Here is a 22,510-nt window from a genome sequence, read left to right as displayed (position 1 = left end):
TATATATATATATATATATATATATATATATATATATATATATATATCCTATATATAAATAGAGTGATTTTCAGCATTCACTGTCACAAAGCACTTATTGCTACTTGAGTGGAAATAAATGTATGCAGTGTGCATTTAATAAACTAATTCAACAAAGTTTGTCACCTGGCATGTTGATCTCTGCACCACCACCTGAGTTGCCATGGCATTATGGCTTCTTGTATGTTACTCTCTTACCAGGCTTTTAAAATAAATAAATACAAAAATATAACGTTTTCTACACACTTCACAAACATGTGCTGCTTTGTGTTGATAAGAAAAAATCAATTTAATAAAAATCACAGATGAGTTTGTAGTTGTAATAAGATGCAATTTGAAAAGTTCAAAGGTCATGAGAACTAGAGTCTGGTAAAATATGCTTTCTAATTTTCATGTGTACATCATATATAATTTCATCAATTGGGAATAATAAATTTTTTAAAGAAAAAAACAATACCAAAAATGCACATTTTCATTTGTAGCTTGATGATTTGACAGGATAGTATGATATTGATAGTAGATTTAAATATGCTTTATTGGTTAAAACCATAGATTCCAGCCCAAGAACAGAGTGAATCTCTTTGTACATTTGGTCTCTGCACAGAAACAAGCAAACCAAGGTGACCTGCAGCTGCTGAAGTCTGACACAGTGAAACTGAAGAAAGGATATTGACTGCAGGGAGGGTGATTCCATTATGTGGATGAAAATTGAGATTGACTTATGTTGTTCTTATTTCACTTCTAATTAAAGCTTTATTCCTGCCAATAAGTGCAACAAATTTCTTTTTAAAGTCTGCGTAACAAAAAAAACAGGTTTGAACTATGAATACCAAATGAGTGATTTACAACCAATGACAGCTCAGCTTTGCGTCTCACCATTTGTTCCCTTTGGCACAACAGTTTTTTTCTGATTACACAACATTCAAATGCCCTTTACAGGTCATCTATAGTTAATGCTCTTCTTGTTTAGGTTACTAATTTTAGAGGTTTGATTTTTTGTGTGGATTTTTAAAAGGGATATTTCAATCAGTGCAAAAAGTAGTAAGCAAATCATGAGATGTGGTAAAACACCAGAATTGTTCTAAGTATTTAAGATTCTTTTTGAACCTCAGTGAAGTAGTTGTTTAAAGGTAGACTATTGGGTCTTTCATCATTACAGAATAATTACTGAGGTACATTTAAACCATCAAGATTAAAACTGCCAGATTAAAAGGACCTGTATAGGTCTTTCATATAACCAGTAATAGACATATTTTATTAGTGGTCATCAACATAAACAGGCACATCGTCAGTAGTCTAAATACTACACACAGGCAGTGTTCAGTTCTGCAGACTAATCTAACTACTAACTAAAATAAACAAAATTGAAAAATAAGGTTTAAGCACTTTTTTTGTCATAGAGAATAACCAAAATCATTGCAAATAAATGTGAATTCATTAATCATAGCAAAGAGACTGCGGGGTAGAGTAGTTTTTGCAAGATGGTAATAATATATATATATATATATAAGAAAAAAAATCCACAGAAACCATGAGGTCTTTGGAAAATATTTATTGTCAAATACACACTTAGAGGTAATCTCTTTGCCAGACACTATCTAAATAATTTCCAAATATGGCTGTGACATAGAGTCACATTTCTGATTTTCTTTTGTCATAATAACATCAGCGCTGGTGAAAAAATATAAAACAACAAAAACTAAAGAGAAACACTTAAAAAAAGAGAGTGTCAAATGATTTAGGTGCAATAAAGCTTGCCACCATTTAACAGAAAAAGAATAAATAACAGAACATGAAAAATAAATCAATTACTAAGTAGTATCCATTAATCAGCTCTGCAGACCTTCGAGCTCAGACCCCTCCCACCTCCACCCCCCCCCGGTGCATCCAAAAAGACATCTGGCATGCCCTCAAAAATCTAAGAATTTTGCAAATTTCTGTGCAGTTCCCTCCGGATCCAGCTCATCTTCCTGGTATTCCAAACCTGTTCCATTGACTAAACTATTCACCCAGCCACAGTCTACAATGTTTTACTTTGAAGCCAAATTTCCAAGAAGCAAGAATGAAAAGCAAGCAAGCCCAGACAAGATATTCAACAGGAAGTTTCCTCTTGCCCACATTGCAACTTTACATTGTGTAGAAATTATGGCTATGTAGCAGCTGAGCACAGCCCTTTAGTTTGTTTTTGCTCACAAAATTTGAGGAACATTCATATAGAGATCAAGTTTTCTATTCTCTTTGGGATTTTTTTTTACACTATGTACAGATATGAACTCTAGAGGACAGCTCAGCTGGCCTGGGCCATGCGTGTTTCCACACCCAAGTAGTTCAGCATTGTCTGGACCAGCTCTGGGAGATCGTAGTCATGCTTCCAGCCCCAGTCCTTCCGAGCATTAGAGTCATCAAAGTTCATGGGCCAGCTATCAGCTACAAAAAAAAAAATAATAATAATAAAATGTCATGGTAGACAAAATCTAACATTTATTCATAAGTTTTAAAACAAAAATGACAAAATTAACAGTCATGTCGTTTTAAAAGCTGATGCTTACCAATTGCCTGTCGTACGGGGTCGATGTTGTATGTGAGCTCCAGCTCTGGCATCTGCTTCATGAGTTCCTGGGCCAGCTCCTCAGGTGTAAAACTCATGGCGTTAATGTTGTATGTCCGCATGCTCAAGGATTCAGCAGGTGCCTCCATCACTTCTAAAGTGGCGCGTAGGCAGTCATCGATGTACATCATGGGGAGCCGTGAGTCGGGTCTCAAGTTGCATTCAAATTTGCCACTCTTGATTGCATCGTGAAAAATTTGAACTGCGTAATCTGAAAAGGTGCAAAAGATAAATATGTCAATTAAAATTCTTTTTATAATTACAACAGTTCTGATGCTAATTATTTTTAAATTGATATGCATAATCTCTGAATGAAATATTTTTGTAAAACTCTTCAAATAAAAGCTGCAACTGGTGAGATAAGATTTGGGTGTGGCGGTTATTTACAAGTGAAAAGAAATATGCAGACAAGGATGGAAGATGACTCAAAGCTTAAAAATGTAACAAGACTACTCTGGATTTAGTTGCATAACAAATTTGCAACATGATAACTAGGCATACAGGAATAGACCTCCATTAAATGTGAAAGCTATTAAATCAGAAGAGTTCTCTATTCCTCTCACACTTCACCTTTCTGTGATGTTTTATCAAGATAGCCTGTTAAACTAAATGTCATGTCAAATGACACCAACTAGGGTTATATATATGCATTTTCTTAAGTAGCACTACCAAATTTTGCTTAAAACATTAGTTAAGAGCGGTTTGAATAACAAATTATATGATGGAATTTTACCTCAGATCATGATTCAAGAATACCAGTGCGTCATCTGCATATTAGTGTATATAATAATGGCCATTGTGTCCAATTTGATCAACAGCTTATATGCCTTTTTTTTTTTTTTTTTTTTTTTGACAAAAAAAAACAATAACAGACCGTGACTCCAATGCCTTTTTTAGCATGTTGTTTCTTCTGGTACTTTTCCAGAATCTTGTGACTGTAATACAACAAGGTTGGATCTAATAACACATACAGCCCTTTCATAACAGGAAACCAGGGTTGTTCCCAATGATTCCTTCCCATGTGGAATAGGGAGGTTTAGGGACTAATCCAGCAAGATGTAGATGCTACACCTACCCTGATGTTTCTACTATGTTTAAGTAAATCTAAAAAAAAAATAAAAATAAAAAAAAACTTCTCTGAAGCATCAAAAAGTGCTTCAATTATCATCACAGGTTGAAAGAAGGGACACCGATAATTAGATAAATAATGGCATTAGCAGTTTCCCATAGGTGATTTCATACCTGTTGTGCCACCACCTGGCGTGGAGTCTGCAGAGATGATTCCAGGGTAGCGGAGACAACGGAAGTCTAGGCCATAACGGTGATGGTAATACTAAAAAGTATAAAAATGTAAATTAGATATTACTTTAATAACTTCAGGTTAATTAAAAATAATGTCACCATATATGATCATTTGGTAACAGATTTTTGGAACGTGTACAAAAAAAAAAAAAGCAGAAAATCTGAGCCCTCACCTCTCCCATCAACTCAGCATGCACTTTAGACACACCATAGATAGTGCGAGGTCGCTGCACACACAGATCAGGTGTTGGATTACGGGGTGAAGAGGGACCAAAAGCTCCAATAGTGCTGGGAACAAACAGCCGTAACCCATGCTCCGCTGCAATGTCCAGTATATTGTGAAGCCCTTAATAAGAAGTAATGAAAATTCCATTATTATCACAAAATAATATTTTAAACGCACATTTAGAGAAAGTTCTTTATGTGCATTTGCAGCAATTTAGGATGCAAAGGCCCTGCTTCAGTTGTATATGCTAAATATGAATTAGGGCTAATGCTCACTGGGTTTAGAAAAGAAAAGTTTAAATTTTCATATCTAACCAACTTTTGTTGGTATTACTCACCAGTTATGTTGACAGAGCGAGCCAAGGCCACGTTAGCCTCTCCAACTGCACTGAGCAGGGCGCTGTAGTGAAACAGCCAAGTGATGCGGTTGTTCACCACAATTTCCCTCAAGTTCTTGTAGTCAAGAATATCCGAGTAGATAAAAGGACCTGATGGTGAGAGATTCATTTATAGTCAAGTTGAAAACATCGAATGAATAACTGATGACACCATGATTTTAATATTATAGATTTTAGGGTTTTAACATATTTTCATAGGTTTCAGCTAAACACAAAAGAAACCAGAAGCATGTTGCAATATTATAAGGTTTAAAGTTGTGAAATAAGGGATATTCTCAAGGTTTCAGCAACAGTCACACGGTGACAAGGGGAACATATGGTTGGTGTCCAAACACTGAGGAAATACTGTTGCTAAAGGCAGTTTAAGCTTACTCACCACTGTGAAAAACATTGTTAGGAGGCTTCCTGATGTCAGAAAGAATGACGTTATTCTTGCCAAACCTCTTCCTGCAAGGAAGTAAGAGTTAGGAAAATGCAATTACCGGTAAATAAAAATGAGTGACGCATCATACAACTGAAGCCAGCTGAGAACAACTTGAGTGATTGTAATTTACAAAAAACGTATGAGATTTCTGACCTCAGCAGTTTGGCAAGTCCCACTCCAAGTTGTCCAAGGCCACCTGAGAAAGATACAGAGTCATGTGAGGACATGGGGCAGAGAGAATGAGGTGCAGCCAACAATCTTCAGCACCCATTTCCATGGAGATTTAATCCACTGGAGAAAAGGGCCATGAGAAAACATTCAGCTGCACTTGACTTTTTGTGTTTTAAATGGAAACTGTGTTCAACTTTCTTTGCCAAATCTCTTAAAAATACTAATGTACTTAAAGTCCCTCCAGAGCACAGTTTATACAAGCTAACAAATCTCCTTTTATTGCCCTCCTTTCAGGCGGCTGTTGGGGGACTATGCATTTCAGAGCAACATGCTGCCTGAAGAAGATGCTTCATACCTGTGATTAGCACCTTTGGGTGGTCTGTTTCTGAGAAAGACACGGAGTGGAAGCTTGCATCAGATGTGATCTGCCGGGGAGAAAAGCTGATAGTTCGCACAGCCATTGTCAGAGGCTGGCAGCCGCACCCTGGTGGGCTGAGCAGGGCCTGCTTGGCCACCTTACTGAGGGATCTGATAACAGGCATGTTGGTACCTACAGTTAAAAACAAAAAAGACGAAAAAATATATGAGATTGTATATGAATTTAACAGTAAGACTGTCTGAAGTAAAATACCCCTGTGAAAGAATGGCTTATTATCTCATAGGATTAGTGACCAGATAAGCTGATTTGTTTTATCTGATAGAGGAACCTACTTGGAGGAGTAATTATACCAAAATTGTGAAAATATATATTCATATTTTGCATTTATGATTTAAAAAATGTCTGTCAATATGGTTATTACATTATCTAAGCGTCAATCAAAAACAGGCAAGTAATAATTCCTACTGCATTAAAACAAAATAATCATTATTACAGTTTAAATGATAAAAATAGAATACATTTTATGATTTTTATTATGATTCATAAACTTCAGGAAACTAAAAAACAAAAGAGTGACTGGCATATCAACAGGTGGAAAAAGGGGAAGCAACTCCTGACCCGTTTAGACAGAAGGTCCAGCAAATTTCCAAAACCTTTACATTTTTTAAAGGTTTTGTAAAATAATATAATATTAAAGGACTGTAACAATAATCTGATTAATCGTTTCTAAATCGATCATCTAAACTAATTTACTAATCGATTAATCATTACCTGGAGTATAGAGACTCTAAAACATGGTTTTATCTGATAGCGAAACCTAATTAGAGGAGTAATTATACCAAAATTGTTAAAATATATATTCATATTTTGCATTTAAGAAAAAAAAAGGTCTCTCAATATGTTCTATCCAGAATTCCAAGTGGAAAAGTTTTAGTTTCATTCGGTTTAATTCTGTAAATAATTTCCAATAGAAACTTTTTGATATCTGATTATTAATCAATATAAAAGAAATATTAAACAGATTAATCTATTAACAAAATAATCATTCGTTGCAGCCCCAATAATTTATATATCAAACGTAGTCAAACAAAAGCACTCACATCTTTTAATATTAAAATGCTGTTTTTCAAATAATTAAAATGTAGGTATACACATTTAAGTAAGACATACATTTGACATGAAAAACCTCACCCAAAAAATACAATATTATATTAGTTTAGAGTATGACCGGGCGAAAAAATATGTGAAAAAGACGCACTGACGCTCTCTGCGTCAGATCCACAAGAAAGGTTCACGTTCAATCATATTTAAACCCTTAAATAAATCAAATCGTTATATTTTCTCTTAAATAACCTTAAAATATATAAACTAAACTGCCTCACTGGATAAACCCTTGCAGCTCTGCCCTTCCATCGTTTTATTCCTGCAGACTTTTTGCGCAAAAAATATGGACATGCCAGAAGTGCGCTTACCCGATGGGCGTCAATGAGCTCCCCACAAATTTTGGAAAGCATGTAACCAAAGATTATTTATACTGCCCTGCCTTCACAGAGAGCCAATCAGAGAGAGAGGGCGTACAGTGATACAGCAGAAGAGGAAAGCGGTGCCAAGAACAAGTTTACGACCTTGGTGACCGGATTGGGTAATATTTTTGGAACGCATTAGGAATTACTTAAACACTCTTTGCTTTCAACTACCTAATTAGACTTCAAGGGTAAGCTTAGGTGCATATGAAACAAATAAATAAAAATAAAAAACATAAAGAAAAAAATTGGCCTATTTAAAACTTTCCCTAAAGATGAGTCAATAAAAGGCAAATGATGTATAGTCCTCACTTCCTTTGCGCAGTTTACGTAGACATCATGAGAGCCAATGGTATAATATGGCTGAGATCTGCTCTTCACTGCCTCGTGGAGGCATTCTTACGTATATATTTAATAAAGGCCGCTAATATCCTTACTAACTTAAATAAACTTCAGTATTTAATGTTTAATTATGGAAGAAATAATAATAATAATATATATATTTTTTTTATTTCGCCTTTTCCACAATGGATGGCATACAGGCCAGAAGCCGGGTGAAGCGCTCTTTCTCAAACCTTCCGCTAAGTCACAAAGGTACTAAAACGAGTTATTTTTATTATTAATAATATCTAACGCTGATATATCTACAGAGAGGGAGAAAGTGCGTTCAATTCGCAGTGAAAAAGGGCACGTGGTAGAAATAAATTGAGCTAATTAGAGAAAATTGCACACAATTGATAGGATGTTACTCAAGATTTTAATAACGATCGGCATAATTCAAGTTTTACAAAAAGGATTACTCACCGATGATGACAAACTATGAGAGGAAAAAACCGCAAAAATAAAAATGCGGTATAACTGGCTTTAAATTCAGAGAGACAGAGATGCGGCTTCCTGCTTTGAGCTGCTCCTCCTGCGCGCTGACGTGATGCTCGGATGTTATCTCAGTTCACTGTTGCGTCAGTTGCGCGCTGGATCTTTTTATCAGCGGCCATCTGCTTAAGAGGGGGGCAGGCCGGCTCCGTGTTGGATTGGTGGAGCCGCGGAGGTGCGGTCCGCCTTCCTCCCTTTGGCGTCACCTAACGACACGCTGGCTCTTCTGTCTGCAGAGTGCATTCAGCAGCTTCTCTTTTTTTTGTTATTGCAAGTTGGCGCGCTGCAGTAAAACTATAGGGTCTGCAAACCTTTTTGAACTCCTAAACAAAATTAAAAGCTTATCTTTTGTTGCATCTTTAACGCTACAAAATGTTTTTTTTTTATCCTTATGCTAGTGGTTATGAAGTCAAAGTAACTTTGTGTTTATGCTACAACATAACATCTAAAGCCATTTGTCTTTGAGCACCCCCCCTTCTCTTACTACAAAAGATCAGCAATAAAGTCACATGCAGCTTTGTGTGTTCCAGTACCTAGTTAATTTTGCAAGTTATCCTTATACATAAGTTTTAAAAGCTCCTCCAGTTTCCAGATTTGTAAGTCACAACCACAAACTTCTTTGTATATTATTGACATTTATTGTGGAACAATAAATATATGGTACACAGCGGCGGAGCTAGATGGGGGGCCAGGGGTGGCCATGGCCAGCCTTAGCCAATCATTGGCCACCCCTGTGCCCACCCCTACCACTTTTTTCTCTAAAGTAGAATATTCAAAACCTTTCAATTTTATACATAAAAACAGTTACCAGCAGATAAAGACAAGATATAATGTGAGTGTGCACACATTCAGTTTCTATCTGTTTTTTTTTTTTTTACAGTAAATGGGTGCTTCCTTATGAGATCTTAGGAAATGTAAAGATATAAACCGATACATAGAAATTGTGTTTGTATCAAAAATTATTAAAAAAAAACCAATGTATATTAAAATAGTAGAATAAGAACACTAATTAATCTCTCAAGCATCTTTCCAGGGGAAGTTTGCCAATTCATGCCTGTAAAAAAACAGTTGCTCAATGGCTATTTATTCCTCAGGCACCTCATCAGGTGATTGCTTCGTCACAGCAGTGGCAACATCAGTGATGACCTTCCTTGGATGCTGTTTACTCTCTTCTGAACCGGCTATAAGGGCATGGGAAGGGTGAGACTGAAACTGACGCCCTCTGGAGCTGCATTAGAAAGCTCATCCTCTTTCACATATCGCATGGAAGACTAATGTAAGCTCATTTTGTGATTTAAAAGAAAAAAAAATAGAAATCCAAAGGATTAACCTACTCATTATTTGGTGATATCCCCTAATCCACACATTAACAATTATTCGCCTCTGGATAGGTTTGGGAAACAGGCTTAAAATAAAGATACAGAACCTCAAAATACACCAATCATATTTTTTGCAAATTCTTAATTTTTATCTTATCGAATATGATATACATTTTTAATACAACTTATTTTGTATTTAATGTACTTTATACAATATAAAATGGTTGTTTTACAACTTGTGTACATTGTGAATTTTGTGTCCCCTTAAAAGCCAATGTAGCTTTCAATCACTGGCAATAAAACTGATTACAACAGTAACTAAATATCCAAATGGTTTCTAATTACCAACGTTCCCTCCCTGGTGTCACGTGACTTGTTAGAGTTACAGTTTCTTAGGTGTTAATGGGAAGGAGGTGTGTTACACTTGGGGTAACTGCTCTCACACTCTCTCCTACTGACCACACGATGTTTACCGCAGAGCCTAATAAAGGAAACCAAATAGCAGTTTACCAGGACTGATTTTACTCAGAAAAGGCAACGCCACGGTCAACCAAACAAGATAAGGGCATGTGCTCAACGTCATATCCAGAGCTTATCTTTGGCAAATAGATGTATGGGTGCTACCAGCATTGCTGCAGAGGTGGGGGATCGGCCTGTCTCTGCTTAGGCCATACGCCACCCACTGCATCAGTTTGATTAGCATGGCAGCTGTGGAGGAAAGCCTCTTCTAAAGATGATGCACAAGAAAGACTACAATTTGATGAAGCTAGCAGACTGGGGGCATAGGTTATTGGATATATCTATATCTATATATATCTATATATATATTCTTTTTTTTTTTTTCAAATGAATAAATGTATTTTAAAATCCAAAGTTGGAATTTTGCAAAACTTTTTAATTGTTTTTTTTTTTTTATCTATCTTTACAAGGGGTCAAATTAGTGTGGAGGGCTTCAAACATAAAGTTAGATTTGAGGATATTTTTAGTGTTAATCTTTGTGTCATTGTGGCTATTTTTGTAATTATTTATTGATCAGACTCACATTTTTTCATTTGTATATAGCACAGAACTATCCAACAGAGGACAGACAGGGCTGGAAAAGACATCTTTAAAACATGGATTTTTAATGACTACAAATTAAAAGCTCTCAGCACACTAAACTGAAATACCTCTACAGTGACTAACTATATATATATAGCATCTCTGATTTAATCTTGAAGGTTTAGGCACAAAAAAACGCAAGATCTTGTTAAATTAAAAACACAACTTCAGTTTACTACCAATAATTCCTAAAAAAAAACACAACTACTGCATGTGCATTTAAATCAATAATTGATAACATCTCAAATAAAATGATCACAGAACTGTTGGGGGTTCTCGCACCATTGTGTCTTCAAGCTACTTTAATATTTAGACTTAGATTCTCGTAGATGGGTTAAACATAGGTCTGTATTTCAGCCCTACAGGCAAGGACAGCTTATTCTCACTTTCTGAGAACAAAGTTGTTCAAGATCTCTTTAAAACATGGGTATGCAATAAAAAAAAAAAAAAATCAAAACTGAATTAACTCTGCAATGACTAACTACTGCGGCACTCAGGCTACCCCTGCATCACATATCCATTTACTTATTCAATATACCAGTCACTGAAGGTGTCGATCTGTAACTGAGGCCAAGAGTGTTAGATTTATCATTTCCCACATTGTCAGCCATGTAGTTTGTAAATGTAAAATGTCTTCCTAAAATTTGGAGCAGCACAGCTTCAGACCCATCGCTGTAACTCTGAACTAAAACTGCCTAAAACCACAGATTTGTCTATTAAAAAAAAAACAACAGAAAGCATATTATTATTTAAATTTTAACCTTTAATATCTCCAAAATTAACAAAAAACAAGCATGTAATCATCAGTGGTACAGGGTACATAAAAGTGAACTGTACTTTTATAGTAAAGCATTGCACAAAGTCAGTTAACAGAACAGGCAAAGACATTTGTCTAAAGCTTAGATCATTTCTTTTAGAGTTCATTGATTATTTTACTGATATAAAAATGACTAAAGACGGATGAATGGGAGGCTTACATTTTTACAATTATAAACCACACCACGGATTTGGCTTAAACTACCATCTCACTGTTTGCAAACATATAGCTGAATTATTGGTCAAAGGTAAATCATGTCATACACTTAATGAAAACCTGTTTCTCAACAATGTCATTTAAAGTACTTGAGTTCGATTAATACATAACCACAAAGGCTAACCCATAATGTGCAGAATAAAAAACAAAAAAACAAAAAAATCTAACACAGTGCTTCTATTGCTTACCCACCAACCCATGTTTTGATGACATATAGATAAAAGCAGCCCTGCTGATCTTTGTTAAAACATAATGAAAAAATTTGCAACCCAATATTACCATGCATGGGGTCAGTTATAAAAACGCTCTGAAACTGAAGGGATCAATTAGTGTTTTGCCGACAAGGAACTTAGAGAAGAACCAAATACATCTTATAGTACTTCAGTACACTGATTCATATTTATTTAGCTAATTCTAACAAAACAATTATAACAGTTTAAAAAGCTATGAAACTGAAATGAAAACGAAGATCGTGAGGGACAAAAAAAAAAAAGAAATCACAAAAGATGAAAGATATCTGTTCATCTGTTGCAATGTGTAAACAAAACATTGGCTTATTTTTGATTTTCTCTCCCCTTTCAAAATTGAATTTGAAAGATTCAAAAGTCAAGGTTGTTTGGCAAGCATAGTACAGTAAAAAACAAAACAAGAAAAGAGGATTTTAATGGTAAACTAGCAAAAAGGCTAAAATATCAATGAAGGGGATTTTCATGACTTCTATAAAGTCCTACGTTGGAGATTACCTACAAACATGTCAAAGATCTGTCTGTGAGAAGACTTTTCCCATTATAATCACTGGCAACTAACCATATTGAATGAAAAGAGTATATGTATGGCTTTGTACACACTAAAGAATAAGGCCAATAAAAAGTGCATCAGTACCAAATATTCAGGAGTAGTTTTGCCCACAAATACAGCATAATTAAACTCAACACTTGATATGCAATTCTATATATGTAATAAAGATACTTCACCTTTGCTATATATTGAATCTCCGTGTGATCTGACACCTATAAACAGGCTCCTTTAGCCACAAGCATCTAAGTAGCGCCATTAAAAAGTTAACTTAATGTTTCGAGTAGTTATTTTGTATCATTTTATGCAACAAACCAGAACTTCATAATCTGTAAAACAAAGCAGATACATAACAATTTGAATGGAAATGTACTCCTTAAAACTCCATTGTACAGTACAGAAGGTGCTGACCCAGCCTACACATTTCATCTGAACATGTTGAAGAGTCACACACCAACTTACAGCAGCACACGTGTTGCCATAGCAACCCTGCACTGCCTCAATGCCACATATGTTCAGCATGCTCATCAGAACCCTGCATTAACAGACATTGTTTCTCAGTGAATAATAGTAAGAAAAAAAATCAGAAAAACATATACTCATGCAGAATGTAAATACAAATGGCAACAAATGGAGTTAGTTTGATGATTTTTTCAAATGTAGATTCAGCTATAAGTCAAGCATAGGATTTTTTTTTCTGCATGTGCAAAGCTGCATATACTAAAATTAGAGTGAGATGAAATGTTTTAGTTCAAGCTTGACAGAAACTCATATTAGAAATGCATGATTTAATGAACTGACAACACAAATAATTACTTAATAATATTTACTTATTTATTACTAAATCTGAAATAAAAAAAAATCTTTTTTGAGATATCAGAAGAGTAACTTAAGCTGCAGTAACGCTTAAACATTGGATGAATGTGAGCATATTGTAGTTATTTGAACAGTTTCTCCTCCCTCTAACCATCTTGCTACCTTTTTCGGTTTATGGAGCATTCAACAGAGGATCTTCTGTTTCCAGCTCAGCCAGCTGCCGGCGCAGACTGTTAACTTTGTTCTGAAGCTCCTTGTTGTATTCGATTATGTGCACCATTTCATCGTAAGCCTCATCCAAACACCTGGACGAGCGGTTCCAGCGCAGGAAAACACCTGTAGTCCAACAACAGGATAAGGTGAATCATAAAGAAAACTGGTAAATAAAACCAAGGCATGATTTAACACAATAACACTGATAATAACCTCCTGATAAATATTCCCAACAGTATAAATCCATCAGCAAAATGTCCAAAATGAAATTCAAGAGCAAATCATGATGTTAGCAGATGTTTTGTAACAATATAAGAATTCAAAGGTTCAGATATCTAATAAACTGCATATTTAATCATTTTTGTCAAATACTTTTTTGTTTTTTGTCAAATTTGCTTTATTTTGGACAAAGTCTGAAGACATGATCAGGACCTAGAAGTTGCACCAAAGTAGCATTTCCAGACCTCCTGCATTACATTAACGCACAATCTACTGTGTATATAGTATATAGCTATATAATATATATTGTATGTAGCATATTGTATGTTTTATATTTTATATAGCTATAGATTCTGTATATTTATCTAATCTGTCTGCACCATCAACACCAAGTCAAATTCCTTGTAAGTGCAAACCTACTTGACAATAAACTTGATTCTGATTATGATGATTGAAGAAATAAATTTACCCAGAATTTGTAAAGAGTTAATAAATTTGTAAAGAGTTAATCTGGCTAAACAACAACAGGCAGGTTTGTTGCCTGATGAGTCGAAACGACAGATCAATCCTAAACAATTGTCTGACTGAATAACTTAAATTTTTAACTAAGGACACCCATTTAGCATTTTAATTTGTCCAATGATGTGCAGTAAAGTGAGCTTTACATTTACGTGGATGCTTGACATCCACCATGAGTCCTTGTTAGTGCCCACATCAGCAGTTAAGAGATCCGGAGTTCATGGAGTGTTTCAAATCAACCCAGAAAGGAGGGTCCTTTCAAGTGAAAGGGCTACGTAAGCAGAACGTCACGTGCTTCAGCGAGTTCTCAAATGTCTGCTTTCACTTCATTGAGAGCGAGCGTTAGCATAAAGCTTTAGGCAGTGGGGGAGGCTTTTCACGCAGAAAGCCTGAACCGTGTGACCCCTGTGCAGATTACCATCCCCCAACTTTTCTTTATGAATGGACAAGCACATACGGTGTCAAACTTCTTTACATTCCTTCAATGAAGAGCTATGAAATCAAGATAGATCTGATACAAAACAAATCTAGTTGACCAATTTGCTCTTAAATTTTTTAATTTGGCTTTACAGTACTTCCAGTCATAGCTTTACCATAATTCTTAACAAATTTGACTAACATTCAATCCAATTTTAAAAGTAACTCTAAAACTTTTTTTTTTTTTTATCGTTTGTAAACAGTTAAATTAATGAACAATTCAGCTTTTAATAGTTCATCTAGATTGGAGATGTTTCGATTTGAATGAATAACATCTTTTTTAAACTTTTTAAATATTAGAAATACAGTAAGTTGTTGCAAAGTGAGAGCTTGTTAAGCAAAGTTCTAATTGTCATGAGGTGATACTGAACCACAGGTCTGCTGTGCTATTTTAAACATTGGTTTGGAGGAGTGAAGCATTTTAAAGTCTATAATCAAGATTCAGTGGTCATTTAGGAAGCTTTATGTGCCTTATCCCTTTGAGATGCTGGAATGACACTGAATGAGTTGTATAGATTCATTTAAATATATGGTGACTTTAAATTATATATGTATATATATATATATAAAAAAATAAATCATACTGAATCATCCACCAAGGTCCTGAAATCCATTAGTCCTTCTGATACAAGAACCTCCAGAGAAAAAAAAAGCCCATTGTTTTAATGTAAACAGTTGATTTAAAGTTAACCAGCTTCCACTCATTAACTGCTGATGACTTTTCAGTGCCACTTCTATAAGTGGCTTACTGGACTAAGATTAGCCCATATGTGATTTATGATGGCTAACCGAGCTGGTAGTAAAACGTTCTAGGCTGAACAGCATCAGCAGGCTCACGTGTCAGGAAGGCTTTTCCTTCAGTTCAGCCCATAATGCTACAAAGCTACAATGTTCTGCTATTTTCTCTTAAATATTTCCACAAAAAATTTCTACAATGCACCTTTAATAAATAATAAAAAAAAAAAGAACCAGAGAGTGTTCATCCCTACTAAAAACACATCTATTCAGTCTGGTTTTCGGTTATTGATATTAGTTGGTTATCATCCATTAATGCAACAATACCAAAATGCATGTACTGTCATTACTATTAATATTAAAAAAAGAAAAAAAAACATGTTTTATATAACTATTGGACTGTAATGCACTTACTTTTAAAGATTTAAGTTCATAGATATAGTTCATATCTTTGCATTAATTTCATGTAAAATTATTACATTTTTTTAAATATCTTGATTTCCTGTGTTGCCCCACATCTGTTTTTTTCTTTAGTCAACATGTTTCCAAGTAAATATTATTCATTTTAACAACTTCAGGTGAGTTTCTTTTAACCTAGTGTCCATTTTCAACCGAGGCAAAGCACTTTGTGTTCCAGCGGTTTATATGAATCGTGCTCTGCAAACTAAGTTTCATTGATTGATTGACCCAATGTTTTATTGACTGTTATTTCCTTTACTTATTGATCAGGAAAAGAAAACATTTATCTACAGGAAGTTTGGCATCTTGTGTTTTTAATTTAGCCTATATTATAAGAATTGTATTTAATTCCTAAAGGAAAGAATTGTGCTAAATATAAAAATCTGATTTATTTGTCCCGCTGTTTGAAAAATTTTTAATTTGTGAGATCTTTAGTACCCCCTACTGGTAGGACTTATAAACGTTTATAGATAGATGCAACCCGATCATGTTTTCAGCCAAGCAACAGCTGAAACATTAAACGCATAAACATTTATCTAACCAGACTTTCTCCATTTAGCAGCTTTCAAACTTTGAATAAAATTGAAGCTTGAATCAAAGCCACACTTCTATGGGACCTAGTTTTATTGAATTAAGATTACAGATTTTTAGTAATTTAATTAGTATTATTGCCATCCACGATTTCACCTGCTGCTTACCTTCCCACAGCAGCAGACTCTGAGGAGCCACAGAGGGCCAAATCACGAGACTGTTGGCCTCGTAAAGGGGGTTGGTCAGACGCTCCAGCTCCTGTGGCCGATTCACCCAAGACCATAGGGACACTGTTTTCTCAGGAAGAGACAGCCTGGCTCTATGGAAAAGGTAGAGACATAAAATAAGGCTTGACAAAAGTAAATAAAAGGGAAAACAGGACTGAATCCAATCCTCTCTGCCAGAGAAAAATGAGGCAACAAAATAAAAAATGTAAGCAGAAAGTGGCTCCTTGGACTGACCTGTCAGCTGCACAGCTGCCCAGGAAAGTACCAAATTGAGAGGCATAGGCATGTTCAAACAGCAGCACTAAGAAGCTCTCGTTAAACTCAAAGGAGCAAGGAAATTGCCGTAGGATCTGCCACACACAGTCTAAGAAGAGCAGGAAGACGGGAGCCTCTTGCCGCGGCTTGCTGTTGGAGTAGGCAGACTGGGAGCAGCGCTGCTGGAATGGGTGACCCGCCTGAGTAGTTGGTTAAAGAGGAGGACGTGTAATGAAGAGCAAAGCCAAAATTTCATCCAGAATATTCCATGAATATTTGAGACAGTGTTTCAAAGATAAGGGAGGCTAACCTGGAGCCATTCTCTCTCCACCAGACTTTGGAAGCCTTTAATGGTCCTGCATCCTGGATCTAGGATGATCTGAGCTAAGGAGGTCACCTGCAGCGTGGAGTCTGTCCCTTCTGTTCCATGAACAAGCACTGATGCTCCCTCCCTGAGACAAACACACAGTCAGGAGTTTATCAGAACGTCTCTCTGAAACAGCTAAGACTGTGAAATGTAAGATAGACCCCTGACCTGTCGAGGCACTGGGCAGCCAGACAAGCAGTGGTGAGGATCTCCTTGATGTGAGTCTGCCAGTTGGAGGCCTCCAGCTTGCTTAACCAGCGGTCCATGCTGTGGGACTGATCATTGCAGGCTTCCACCAGCTTTATCAGACTTTCTTGGAGGACGTTGTACCTGGAAATGTTAAGAAATGAGAAGCAAACTCACATACTTTGACATTAAACATTCACTGAGTGTGATTGCTGGTGAGCTACTGTAGAAAGATCTAAAATTCTTCTTAAACACCCTCAGATTCGTGCAGCTGTAATTGCACCTGTTGGTTCAACAAATAATTGTTTTAGTGGGGTGAATATAAATGAATACACTTTTTATGTGTACAGAAAAAAACAAACAAAACATAGTTACTCTCCCATCCAACTCCAAGTGCGTTTCTATGACACAAAACTTGATACTTTTGCAAGAAACTCATCCCTTTGCAAGTCCTAACCTTTCAATAGCTTTGTGGATCCTTCTCCATTGTGGGTAGTTGCCTTCAGATTCAAACCCGCCACCTCGGGCTTTGGCCTGCTGGGCAACATTGATGGTGCGTGTATCGATTATATAGCCCCGTTTTCCTGGCCTCAGAGTGGCATTGATTAGCTTCTCATCTTCTTTGCAGCGTCTCCCGTTGGTGCCAGTGAGGGGCTGCGCCGAACGCATCATCACCATGCCGTTCTTTTTGTGATAGTAGCTAAGCACTGGGAAACGCCCACCATGGCGGAAGGTGGCTACTTTCTTCAGGGTGTCGTCGTCAATGTTTTTAGGAACTGCCACTAGACGGGGGTATGATGGACACACACTGAAGTCTTTGTTGACGTCACTCAGCCTCCACTCATCTGTCTGAGAGAGACGATAGCTTTTATTATATGAGGTTATAAAATAGTGTGGCAGATTAAAAGTCCAAGTTAGGGGAATTGTCTTCTAACTAATCTGTGTTTTACCATTGATTCCAAATCCTTAAATGCATCCTGAGGAAGAAATGAATTCCACCCGTCCTCTATGACTTCAAACATAGGCCGGTAGAAGAAAGGATACATCAGAGAGACGGAGTCGAGTGTGGACAGAGCCTTTAGGGAAACAAACATATGAAAGAATATTTCAATAATGCACAGATTTTTCTCTCACCCTCCATAAAGGTTACGTCTAACACTTCCACATGCTCCCCTGAAGCCTTTACCTCAATAGAGCCAGAAATGTTGAGACACTCTTCCATGCCAGGAATGTCCAACTGAATCACCCTCAAGTCTTTGCATTTGACTATGATGTTTCCAACAGAGCCAACAAATCTAAAAGACAAAGAAACCAAATAAGATCAGGCTAAAATATTAGCTGCTGCAACCATGTTTAGTCCTGGAGACTTTGTTTTTAGGGTAATGTGCAGTGCGGGTTTAAAGGCAAAAAGAATTTGTTTCAACCTCCTATTAATCAAGTACCTCCTGAAGACAACTGCTTGTCTTGTTATACAGTCTAGGAAAAAAATACATGTGTTCCAAACTTTTGATCTGTAAAATATTTTAAAGCTATTTATATTTATTTCAATTTCAAAACCATACGCTCCTTCAGGTTGCATTAAATCCCAATAAAAAATATTTAGCTGAAACTTGACAAAATCTAAAAATGTTTGATAAGTGAGTATTTTTTGCCATTAAGCACACCTTAGGGCAATGTTTGGTAAGAAAACATTTGGACTCACAACATCTGTGCAAAAATAAAACACAATTCCTTCAATAATAATAGATGTCACCTTTTCTCTATGGAGTCTATGTTTGAATGGAGCAGCCAAAGCTCCTCTGTGTTGTCTTGTCTGGAGGACAGAATCAGGTGGTGGCCGGTTAAACATAGAGTTCCCTCCACGGTGGGCAAAAATGGTCGATGAAGGACCACCCCGTCCACTTTGGGGGTCTTTATCAGCTCGGCAAACTCCATGATCTTCTATAGGAATATCTGGAGAGACAATACGGTTCCATAGGCAGAATTAAGAAAGAGGTTTATTGAATGCAATATCTTAAATTAACTAATGTCATACAATGCTGGTAGAACTGCAGTAAAAGTGTATATGATATTTGGTTATACTTCAAAATACATTCAATGACCAATACGGCTTTATGTCAGGTGGTTGGTTGTTAAAATTCAGGAAGTCAAATTGCTAACATTAGCTAGCTTAAAAAAACAAACGTAATTAAAACAAAACGATACACATAAACTTAATATTCACAATAAATTCTATATGTTATCCACAATACACATTTAAAGAACAATAAGTATACGTTTCCCGTCGATGCTGCAAGGATTTTTTAAGCACAGTTACCTGGTTAGCAGCTGGGCGAGACCAGTACGTTTGCAAAAACACGCCGTCCAGAAACAACAGAAAAGAGAAATTCAGCTCCGTATCGTTACGGGAAAAAAATAAATAAATCAAAAAACTACCTTGATCCACCAAAGAGGCGTCAACTCTATTCTCTAAAATTTTTTAGGCAATAATGACAAAAAGGAGCTCTCTTATATATAATAATCCGCAATATATTCTGTACATATTGTAATTTCAGGAAAGGACACTAGATGGCGACACATTAATATATCTCTGCTGTCAGATGCAGAATCCGTTTATGTACCTTTACATGTTTAGGTACATTAACAAACTTGGATACATAAAATGATAATAAGGAGAGAGTTTTGGCTTCCCTTCAACTATTTAGGCTTCTATAAAATGCACAATAGAGTTTTAAATACTACTTCTCATGTAAAAAGCCCTAAATAATGAATTTGCATCTTATATTAGAGATCTGATGCATCCTTATGTGTCTAAAAGAGCACTTCACTCTCAATCTGTAAATGTACTAGTGTTTCCTAGATAAGCTGGTTAGGCTGCTGGAGGATGTATGTATCACTTTTTATTATTCTGCATCATTATGTCTGTATTCTCCTATTCTGTGTATTTGTTAGTTTAACTATTAATTGTATGTTTTCTGTACATTTAAATGTCATAGTACCTTCATCTGGTCAGTTCCAGTTTGCTCAGGACACCATCCAGCTTTTAATACCTTTGCTTATAGATGATGAGTTGGGCATCTTTTTCCGTATTTAGTCTTGTTTTCTTCTCCTAGACATAATTAACTAAGTATTGTGCTCTCATTCAGTCCTTTGACATGAAAACTGGCTCAGAGCTTATCTGGTTAATGATTTGTTTCCTGGACAGAGTCACCTACAGAGTTAGTTTATTTTTACATTTTCTAACATTAGTATTTACTGTATGTGTACAGTATTTTACGTGTCTGCTTCTCTCTCCACGAATCCTCAGTTAGCTTCTGCTGGAGGTTTCTTCCTGTTAAAAGGGAGCTTTCCTCTCTATTGTCGCTGCATGCATGGTCTGTGTGAGGGATTAAGGCAGAGACAATGGCTAAATGCAAGCTATACAGTCACCACATGTTCACCCAGGGGGAGCGATACCTAGAAAGTCAATGGGCCGGGACAATCAGCTGGTTTTCCTTAGATAAAAACTTTTTACCAAACTTACCTTAAGAGCTGATTGAGTTGTCTCTGTGATGTGGCTTAAGATTATGTGTTAAGTTGTGAATTGGTGATATATGAATAAAATTGAATCAAATCTAAAAAAAAAAAAAATATTGAATATATTTAAATGCTTGGCAAGATCTAGCTACAAATAAGAAAAAAATAAACTAGAACATCAAGTTAAAAATCTAACATCAAGTCAGCACAGAAGGTATAAAGAAGAGGTGGGAAAAGGAGGAAAATATGGGTATCTCGCTTGACAGTTGGGTCAATATACCATATGTCAGTTTCAGTGGAAAATAACAGGGTCGAATACATGGCGAGAGTTCAGTTGGAAGAACATGATCAGGTACCTTATTACGCCTATCCAGAAACGTCATCGAGGTGGTGGGGATGCATGTTGGAGACTATATGGGGTCACTGGTGCCAACCACTTCCATATTTTTTTGGGAATGTCAAGTTATACTTAATTATTGGACATATATAGATGAACATGTTAATAATGTATTTGGTACTAAAATTCCCCTTAAATGTGAAACATTATATTTGGGTGATGTTCCTGTGACAAATTGGAATAACAATGATAAAAGATTACTTGGTATGTTACTTATTACAAGTAAAAATACCATCACAAGAAAATGGCTGAGAGTGGAATCTCCAACTATTGAGGACTGGATCAATATAATACATGAAATATATGTCATGGAAAAGTTGTCTTTTTCCCTCAGGATGCAAAAGGACATGTTTTACAAAATCTGGACTAAATGGACTGAGTACATAAAACCCTTAAGGTCAGATTTTGTATGAATGATACGTTTCTGTACTTAAAGTACTTAAAACCTTGTCTTGTGAATATTGGCATTCTTCCCATATATGTTTATGTTTGTGTCTATATATGTCTTGATACTGTGAAAACGTTTAAAAATAAAAAATTATAAAAAAAAAAAAAAAAAATGAACAGCAAAAAATTTTAAATTAGAGAGAAGAATGCAGCAGTCTAATTGAAGGTGGTCTTTGCTCTTTTCCTTTCTGGCCCTGCTCATAAACAAAATCATTTTCTAATCTTTGAATCTATGATGCCTGGCAGGAATTGATATGTAGTGCCAAGGTAGTTTATTGGTCGGCATTTAAATGGATTAGCCTTTTTCTAGGGTTCTTCATGATCACATCAAGCATGCATCAACCTCTCCAGACTCTAATCAATCAGCAGCTCTTGTGCTCGTACAGAGCTGTCATTTAAAAAAAAACAAAATAAGAACATGTCAGAGTTGGTTGGGTACATTTCATACCTCAGACCCTGTTTTAGATGTTTTCCAGGATTATAATGAAATCAGAATAATTGCATAAATAGTATAAACAGGTCTTCCTATGTATGGTTTTGGTGGTCAGTTTTCAGGTATTCCAGCCATGTAGCAGGGATGTTACTAGTCTTGTGTTTCTACTCAGCCCCTGGGAGAATACCTTTGATCATTCAGTGGAGAACATCCTCTTTAATAAGCTGGTTTCTGCTTCACTAGTGCACCTCTTGAGGTGGGTAGCCAGAGCTTTAAAGATACAAAGCAAGAATCTCTGTGAAGCTTTAGAGGTCTGACGTTTTAAATATGCCTGTATGAGATCAGGGTGAATGATGAGTTATTGTCTGCAACCATCTGCAGATTAAAGCTGTCCCTGCTGTAAGTGCACCTTTTTTTGGAGCATTACATTTAATGATCATATTTGTGGCTTTTTGACCTACAACATACAAAACACTGAAAAAAGCAGTGTTGCTTTATAACTTAAAAAGCTGTTCTTTATCTT

The 22,510-nt window shown here is 36.1% G+C and overlaps 2 protein-coding genes across 2 annotated transcripts; both read right to left on the bottom strand.

Moving 5' to 3' along the window:
* Positions 1-2,223: 2,223 nt before the first annotated feature.
* LOC107082743 (L-threonine 3-dehydrogenase, mitochondrial-like) lies at positions 2,224-8,034 on the bottom strand. The gene is made up of 9 exons (XM_015371579.1): positions 7,874-8,034; positions 5,523-5,717; positions 5,150-5,192; positions 4,949-5,019; positions 4,513-4,662; positions 4,123-4,295; positions 3,890-3,980; positions 2,589-2,858; positions 2,224-2,466 (listed from the first exon to the last, which is right to left on the bottom strand). The coding sequence occupies exons 2-9, from the start codon at positions 5,707-5,709 to the stop codon at positions 2,327-2,329; spliced, it is 1,125 nt and encodes a 374-aa protein (XP_015227065.1). The 5' UTR covers positions 5,710-5,717; positions 7,874-8,034; the 3' UTR covers positions 2,224-2,326.
* Positions 8,035-11,126: 3,092 nt separating this feature from the next.
* On the bottom strand, positions 11,127-19,559 carry mtmr9 (myotubularin related protein 9). The gene is made up of 10 exons (XM_015371467.1): positions 19,512-19,559; positions 18,948-19,147; positions 18,381-18,489; positions 18,145-18,270; positions 17,652-18,043; positions 17,177-17,338; positions 16,952-17,093; positions 16,621-16,841; positions 16,327-16,478; positions 11,127-13,342 (listed from the first exon to the last, which is right to left on the bottom strand). Exons 2-10 carry the CDS (start codon positions 19,127-19,129, stop codon positions 13,179-13,181), a joined length of 1,650 nt encoding a protein of 549 aa, XP_015226953.1. The 5' UTR covers positions 19,130-19,147; positions 19,512-19,559; the 3' UTR covers positions 11,127-13,178.
* Positions 19,560-22,510: the final 2,951 nt, after the last annotated feature.

Source organism: Cyprinodon variegatus, unplaced genomic scaffold (genome assembly GCF_000732505.1).
Source record: "Cyprinodon variegatus isolate N-32 unplaced genomic scaffold, C_variegatus-1.0 Scaffold4, whole genome shotgun sequence".
NCBI classification, from domain to species: domain Eukaryota; kingdom Metazoa; phylum Chordata; class Actinopteri; order Cyprinodontiformes; family Cyprinodontidae; genus Cyprinodon; species Cyprinodon variegatus.
Note: the sequence above shows the minus strand (reverse complement) of the source record. Positions and strands in the feature narration are given on the sequence as shown.